Genomic DNA, 8,721 nt, shown 5'->3' with positions numbered 1-8,721 from the left:
CTTGTATAGAATTTTTTTTCCCGTATAGTTTTTTCTCTTATCAAAACGATTATGTTCATCAGTGGTTGTATAACAAGCAGGGACACGCAAACGTTTGCATTATGTTTTGTGATTTCAACAGAACGAATAGAGAGTATCAACGGATTGAAGCGCGCGTCGAGTGAAGACAGTGCGGTGTGCGCGAGCCACACGAGAAAACACTGTATCCGCGCCACTGATCAGTAGCACCTCAATGCAGTACAAAAGATCTGGGGGGAGGAGTCGGAGCATTTGCCACCAAGCATTTGTGCTTAGGGCACCCAAATGGCTAGCGCCGGCCCTGTACAGTGACGTCATGTGAATCGAATGAATACCATGGTCACTTGCCAAATAACACATTTTTAAAACATTAGTTTATATTTTAATTAGTTTTACAATCGAAATCTAAAGTTTTTACAAACAATAACTTGGTTTCCCTGGTTACGCCTGACGGTTTATTTACTAGGAGTAATCTTAACACCCTGCAACCAATCAGAATCGAGTATTCACCCAGACCATGCTATACACGGGTTTCTTGTATACAAACAATACCGGATGCGCGCGCATCCAGGAGGCAGAAAACCGCTAGCTGTTATGCCGAGTTCTGTAAAAGAACATTGTAATTAACGTAGATTTCGCATTGTTTGTAATTTCTTGTTGACTCAATAATAAACTGCAATTTCAGAGTTGGATCTGTTTGTTTGTGTTTCATATTAATATAACATTATGTAAAACGTCCAACTGTTTACGAATCAAAATCCGGACATACTGTGATGCATGTATGAATTATCATGTTAGACTAAGTTAGTAATGTAACAAATAAAATATAAAACATGAAATTAGATCATTGACAGTCTTATATATTAAGAATATATTACATTTTTTAGAAAGGATGTGAATTAAAACAACCACAGCAGGCAACAAGTTGATAAATTCTGTTAAATTTAAATTGACCAACTTATCTATTTGTTTTCTGACAGAAACCACTGATCTATATAATGACATTCTATATAGATCAGTGCAGGAAACACATGGAACGAATCACCGCTCCACATTTTGATTGACAGCCGTCACAACCTACTAGTGACCATGTTTACTCCTTTCCTTTCAACCATTGGATAGGATTTAAAAAACGGCTGTTGTATTTATACTTCTGACGAAGCGCTGTTAAATATAGGTGAGAAACTACTCGGCAAAAATAATAAATAAAACTTACTCTCAGCAATGGTGAGATCTTGCCGGATCCCTACGCAATACATGACGATCTTAGGATTGTGGATGACAAGAAGTGGCCAGCAATTGTATGGCCTGATATATAGCCATAATTATCTTATTCAAGCAAGTGTGTATAACTTACAAGAGAAATGATTAGAGCGTAACGTTACAAATCCCTTGATGCATACAACTACGTGCTATGTGGTCATGTGCAGCTCGTCAAATTATGAATAGAAAGAATATAACATACAACTTCCTCCTTCTGTCCCACTCTTCCATTTGCCTACATTTGGAATTACTTGCAACATGTATAATTTATGCTACTAGCCTAAACCCTTTACTGCAGTACGAAGACCGCGGGTCTTTCTGCCTCCTGGATGCGTGCGCAAGCAGTGATGACGTCGCCGAGAAATCCATGTATAAATTTATGTTAAACTCGTACGAGAGCGATTCAAAAGCATACAGAACTGTCTGTTCTCTAATCTGTTCTCTGATATCATACACCGACAGGTCTGTGCAGCTGCTTTAAACAGTGAGCAACTTGACTTAACTTGAATGGACGTAACTTGAAGGGGCATAACTTGAAGTGGGGCGTAACTTGAAGGGGCGTAACTTGAAGTCTTGCAGGATGCAGACAGACTCTATAGGCCTATGTCACACTTCCTGCTTCCGGAACGCGGAGTAGGGATTCAGAACTTCCGGTCAACAGTATTTCTCCATAAGGATTTAGATTATCAGCCATAATGTCTAAACCATCCGAGGTAGAATGACCACGAGCTATGAGGTTGTGAAACGAAGGTTTTTGCTCCTGTAGAAGCTATAAGTTCGTATGAAATCAACATTGTTTTAAGAAAAACATGTTTTATCCGCGATCTTATGAAAAAAACTACACTACCCACAATCCTAAGCGTAGCAGCAACGTCTGCTGATTGGTCCAACTCGCTGTTACCATAGAAACGTTTACCTAACTGGCGAAGGCCCACCGCTGTTGTTGTAGTGTACCGGGTTGCTCTGCGTCAGGACGTAGACAGCCATAACTCAGCTTTCACGCTTTTCCACTTGAGAGTTTTCATTTACCATCCGAACCACATCGTCATATGTGACTTCAGGCAGGTTGCGGAGAGATTTGGTCCAGCGGAATCTATCGGACTCCGCCATTGTAAAGAGCTAACCGGAAGAGCCGTATCCCTACTAAAAGACGTACTTCCGGTCTTCAATTTTTTCGTGATATAGGCCTGTTGGATAAAACACGGCTATAACCGCTTCACCCAACGGTTCTCTGTATCACTCACTACACAACACCCTTAGCAACCACTCTTAGCAACGTAAACCTATGTTTGTTCTCATTGATGTTGTTCATTGAAGCTTACTGTATTGTGTGTGAGAGAGATCGAGTGAGCGAGTTTATTACCTGCATTTAGATATAGCATTTTCCTTCAGGTGAGTCCTATTTGCATAATAAAAAAATCCATTTTAATGTCCGTTGTGATAGATCGTCCTTTTAACAGTTAAGGGGTTTCCCGTGCCTGACAGCACTAGTCAAAGCATTTGTAAGTTGTCCGTGTTCACAACAAGTTTCAGTACTTTCTATTTAAAAGTCTTTGCTACTGAGAGACTCACTGATAAAGACAATCTGCGCCGCCATCTTATGGTGTAAGTTAATAAGTTGCTGTTGACGGTTAGGGACTATTTTTTCCAGCGGAAGGAAGGCTTTTAGTGATTTTACTTTATGAAAGTTGCATTGATACATATTTCTTTGGCTTTAATATTCGTATTGTGTGGTAACCGTTTTATAAAAGCAATAAGGTTCTCGAGGCTAGTGCTAAATCATGAATACGTCACTTATTCACAATACAGCTTTAGCCTCGAGTACCTTATTGCTTACTAATCCCTACTTTGACACCGTTTAACCCTGTAAGACCCAAACATAGAAAAACCTAAAAAAAAAAAAATGTTTACCTTTCAGATGTTGTTGTAGGAGGCCTTTGATGCAGAAATTAAAAAGTTTTACAAAAAAAAAATGTTTATGTATGTTTTTAGAGAAACGTTGTAATATTGCAACATTGGGCTTAGTTGGGAGCATGATTGTCTGAACAACAATTCAGAACAACTAAAGGTTCATTTGCAGGTTTGATTGCTTACTTGGCCCCATAAATAATGTATACATACATAACATGAATAATAATCACACATTAGTCATATTTTTTATGAAGTCATTTATTAAAAACAAAAAATATTAAACAGATAAATCTCTAGCTTTTTCTAGCAACTTCTTCATTCCCTTTTTTCTTTTCATGACTGACTTTCATTGGTTGTGAAAGTCCCAAAAACAGTTCTTGTCCTCTGAAAAGCAAAGGCGAACATCACACTTGCTGCATTGTGTGTTGGTGTATCCTTTATTGCAGTGTCTGCAGCGTCCTCTCCCTGTCTTCTTTGGGAAATGTGCAACTAGGTCCTTGCGTACATCCAATGGAAGGAGTGCACATCTCTTGGACGGTCTCTTATGAGTATTCAGAGGGCTACTTGATGTCACTGTCTGTGTTTCTGGGCTCCCTTTGCCTGGAGATGGTCGTCCTCTCTTTGGAGTTTGATGTGTTGTGTTGACCAGGATGAGAGAGGATGCTAGCTGTGCCTGAAACTGTCTCCTGTTCATGGTCTCTTTGTTAGACATCTTGAGAGCTTTGCAGTCCCGCTTGTAGAGTAGCCAGGCATTGACCACAGCGAGGATGATGGTGTGCCAAAAGATGTACATGTACCAGCGACGGGATTTGATGGGGAACTTATATTTGGCTGTAAATGAGTCCAACAAATCCACACCTCCCATGTACTTGTTGTAGGCACCAACAACGTAAGGCCTCTCAACTTCAATGTAGGCTCTGTTGACGTTGTCCCAGCGTTGAATCTTCTGCACAGGTTCAGGTCCAGCAAACGAGGACACAAGTGTGACAGCTCTGTTGTCATACCATTTGACAGCACAGATGTTGTGATTCCCCTCCACTCTGACATCATAGCTTCCTCTCCCCTTTTTCTTCAAACTCTTCTCATCTTCAAGGTTACAGTTGGGTAAGCACACCTGCCTGGCTGTTCCCACATAATGAATTCCCCGTTCAAGGAGCTTTACTACTAATGGAACACAGGTGAAGTAGTTGTCTGCATAGATTTTGTAGTTCTGACTTTCTGGAAGTGTGGAAGCAAGTTTCATCACAACATCACCTGACAATCCAAGTTCAGATTTGGCTCGTATTCCGTTGACACTGCCTTGGTAGACATCGAAGTCACACATCATGCCAGAGATTCCAGTTCTCACCCACACTTTGAATCCCCATGGGTTTGGCTTGCCTCGCATATATTGCTTGATGCTGCTGAACCTCCCCTTGAAAGGAATCATCATCTCATCCACAGAGTTGTGCTCTTCTGGTACCACCTGCAGGCATTTCTCTCTGAATGAGTCAAGCCATGGTCTGAGTTTCCATAGTTTGTCTTTCTTTTCCGTCTCAGATACTGTCAGGTTGTTTACAAAGTGTAATGATGTCAACAGGGATTGGAATCTGTTGCGTGGCATCACATCAGCAACAGGGGAGTACCGTGTCTCTGTCTCCCAATACATACGGGTTCCAGCCATTTGTACTAGGCCCATCTTCAGGTACATGCCAAACATTTTTTCAATTTCCTTTACAGTGGTGTTTAAAGATGTTCCATGTGTCTGAATGCTGTACTCATTTGTGTTTTGTGTCAGAGCCTCAATCATGTCTTCGGACACAAACTTCTGGAAGTATTCCCGTGGTGTGTGGAGGGAAATGTCATCTCCTGTGATAGCCATACCAGAAAAATCAGTGTTGGGACTGATGAAATCTTTTTTCAGCCAGCGATACCTGTCACGGGGCATGGTGTGTTTGTTTGTTTTTGGCTCAATGTCCACGTAATTATCAGCTGGAATGTCCATGGGTGGTTGGTTTCCTTTGTCCACTTGTTGACAGACATCTTCATCTGAGTCTTCGTCATTCTCATCCGTGTCATTGAGGTCCATCTCAAATTCACTGTCACCATTTTGGATGGATTCAATCACATCCTGCACACTGTATCGCGGCTCACTCCTTGCTGGTGGCATTCTGAAAATAAAACAACAATTAATTAACATGTATAAATATGCTTTTTATATTGTAGTACATAACCTGAAGTAATAGGTTTGTGGACCAAGTGCTCAGGGTAGAAATGTTTTCCAGGCAGACAATACTGTCTGTCTGTTAATTGTAAGTTTCTTTCTAACCTGTTGCTGTCTGCTAAATGCCCTAAATGTAAATGGCATAGCCTATGCTGTCTACTTATCATGCTAAATGGAACATTCATCCCAATCACCAGCCATTTAGTCAAACAATACTGCCTTGACATAACAATACTGCTTGTTATGCTCTCTAATTATCATACTAAAAGGAAAACATGCATACCCCCACTTACATCCACACCCCACATTCATGAACATTTTCACCTTTCCCAGAACTAAATTGTCTGTTGATATCCTCTGGAATTTTAGGTCAGTCTGATCATATGAACTACATTTTCAGAGATACAACTTTTAAATCAGTCAAATGTGACCAGAACACAACAAAAAAGTAGAATGTACAGGTATACTGTCCATGTATAAGAAAATACTCTTTTAGGCAGTGGTGTAGTGGAGGGAATACAACCTGTTTGAGCCCACTGCAACAAGCCTGCTATTTTGACTACCACACTCACCCAGTGTTGTATAATTGCAACAAGTATATAATGTAGCGTATACGACTCTGGGTAAATGTGAATTAGCCCAAGGATATAGGGAATTTTGGAAATATTACTAATCATAACTCATGGTCATAATTCATAAGTCGCATGTACATTTATTTTATCAATTATCGAGATTACCTTGTTCTATAACTGGTCTAATCATCAGTTATTCGTCCAGAAGGGGTATTTACAAACTCGAATAAAGTTTAGGTTCTGGCCACGAACAGTAAACTTTATGAGTTTGTAAATACCCCTTCTGGACGAATAACTGATGATTAGACCAGTTATAGAACAAGGTAATCTCGATAATTGATAAAATAAATGTACATGCGACTTATGAATTATGACCATGAGTTATGATTAGTAATATTTCCAAAATTCCCTATATCCTTGGGCTAATTCACATTTACCCAGAGTCGTATACGCTACATTATATACTTGTTGCAATTATACAACACTGGGTGAGTGTGGTAGTCAAAATAGCAGGCTTGTTGCAGTGGGCTCAAACAGGTTGTATTCCCTCCACTACACCACTGCCTTCGTCTTCATCTTCCGTGAAGGAAGAGGCAAATATAACTTAGTTGCAAAAGAACGGCTGCTACGACTCGAACATGTGTTTGTCCGAGGCCTTCCGGGATGTTCCTCTGGGAAGCGTCGCGCCGGGAGAAAAGGAGGAAGGATGAGAGCGAGGTGAGAGAGTGAGGTGAGAGAGCCCGCTGTGTTTTGAAGGAGCTAAAGTCACGCCCCCTTGCGTGCGTGACCCAATCGCCGGGGAGGACGTATTGTGGTCATGTCCTTTCATTTGGAAAGGTACACGCCTCTTCTAACTAATACTGGCGGAATAAACGGTATTAATCAAATAATGCATCCTCTAATATTCTGTGCTAAATATTCAACACCGCTGTGTTCTTCTGAACAAAACAATACCGCGAATGACAATTCTGTTAGTCAACAACACAAAGAAACAGGATTTCTCGTGATTACATGCATATGAAACTGATTACATATCAATAAAGCTTATAGATATCGTATTTCGGGTATAAGGATCATAAGCACAGCAAGAAATACATTTTAAACATTTTAAAAAGGTCATTTTGACCGCAAGTGGTCGGGCATGATAAGGAGTCTGTGTTTTGTGTGTGTGTATGCAGAGTCGTGCAAAAATAAATCAGTGATACATTTTGTCCTTTGTCCTTCCTATTCAGTGTGAATATCTTCTTGAGTTGATGAGATTAACTCAGGGGACCTGACCGAGCATCTGCTAACACTGTTGTTTTGTTTTGAGGGGTTAATCAGTACCTTTTGTTTGTTGATTAGATTTGATTAATCAACAAAAAGGCAGACCTGATCATCTGCTTTCCGTTACAATAATAAGCTCTAAATTAAATTTGATGAATTTATTACACAATAACTACATATGTACATGCTCTAGACATTACAATAACAACCAAAAAATATATAAAAGACATTTTACTTACTTGAATCTGATGAATCCAGTCTATTGAAACAAAGAGATGTTGTTCAAAGGAAGCCTTGAGGTGTTGTGTGAGTTCATGGTCATAAGGCGGGACTTAAACAAATGTATGATCCAATAGCATTGTGAGACTGAACAATAGGACCCAATGACAGGGAACTACACTGCGACCGCTATGCGACCTTTTGAAATGCCATTGCGACCAAAATTTTTAATGGGTCGCAAATGTATCACTGATTATTTTTGTACCTATGTTTTAGCAGAGCCCGTCTACGGAGAGCCTTGGCACTCCCTATTCAGTCCCATTGTATTGATTTTGGTTGCAGTTCCATTAGAATTCCACTGGAGGTGATCGCGAGCGAGTGCAGACTGAATGGGAGTCAATGGGGCTAGACGGCTAAATGTGTCTCTTTCACCCAAATGCCGTTGAGAAATCTCAGATTTTATTGTAGGTTTTGCAAGTTCAACATGGGTTATAGGTCGAAAGTTGAATGAACGAGTACTTATTTCTTTTCTATTTCTTACAGGTTGAGTTGTTGTTGCCCATAACACGCTAGCATTCTGCTAATGACGTCAGCATTCTGACGTCATTGACATTTTAAAAGACTTTTTAAACCAAATAAGTGACTCTAAAAAAATCTAACACCCAGCAATGTGTAATTTCTTTGCATCTCCTTTCGAATACAACATTCAAATTACTAGACAAAAAATTATATCCTGAGAAAAGTGGGTTTTGAGGGGTATTTCGCCATAGACCTCCATTCATTCTGCACTCGCTCGCGAGCGCCCCCGCATGGATAGAGACGTGTTACTGCAACCAATCCAGAACCCGGAAGTAAGCAGAGAGTGCCAATTCTCTTCCTATTAGACATTCTCTGGTTTTAGGCATAGACTGTAAAAAAAGATGGACGACGCCCCTTCGCTCTCTTCCATTGATGAGAACTGAAGCCGCCAGAGTCCCGATATGGCGCTGACATATTGGAACTTGAGTCTGCGCAGTAGCGATTTCGGGACCAGACCTGCGCAGTAGTGAGCAGGAAGTAAAGCCGCGAAATCAACGCTCCGCCCTCACCCTCGCAGGGAAAGTGCATTCTGCACACTTTTTAAAAAAATGATTGCAGTACGACAAGAGGCTTATTAAAATAGAGTAAATACAATCAGCTCAGTCCTCCGAAGATCCCGAAAAAATGTCCGTTGGTGCTTCAGTGACTACTTCGCTCGGAGAACCTGTCAATCACAGCTGTCAATCATGA

General features: G+C 40.6%; 1 protein-coding gene across 1 annotated transcript; it reads right to left on the bottom strand.

The window, feature by feature from the left end:
• Positions 1-3,445: 3,445 nt before the first annotated feature.
• LOC307150019 (piggyBac transposable element-derived protein 3-like) lies at positions 3,446-7,729 on the bottom strand. The gene is made up of 2 exons (XM_079856751.1): positions 7,473-7,729; positions 3,446-5,342 (listed from the first exon to the last, which is right to left on the bottom strand). Exon 2 carries the CDS (start codon positions 5,339-5,341, stop codon positions 3,539-3,541), a length of 1,803 nt encoding a protein of 600 aa, XP_079712877.1. The 5' UTR covers position 5,342; positions 7,473-7,729; the 3' UTR covers positions 3,446-3,538.
• Positions 7,730-8,721: the final 992 nt, after the last annotated feature.

The sequence above is a fragment of the Squalius cephalus genome, assembly GCF_949319135.1.
Source record: "Squalius cephalus genome assembly, chromosome: 22".
Lineage (NCBI taxonomy): Eukaryota > Metazoa > Chordata > Actinopteri > Cypriniformes > Leuciscidae > Squalius > Squalius cephalus.
This window is presented reverse-complemented; position numbering and strand designations above follow the sequence as displayed.

Coding starts and splice junctions, on each gene's coding strand:
- LOC307150019 (XM_079856751.1), bottom strand. CDS start 5,341: ATGCCACCAGCAAGGAGTGAGCCGCGATACAGTGTGCAGGATGTGATT.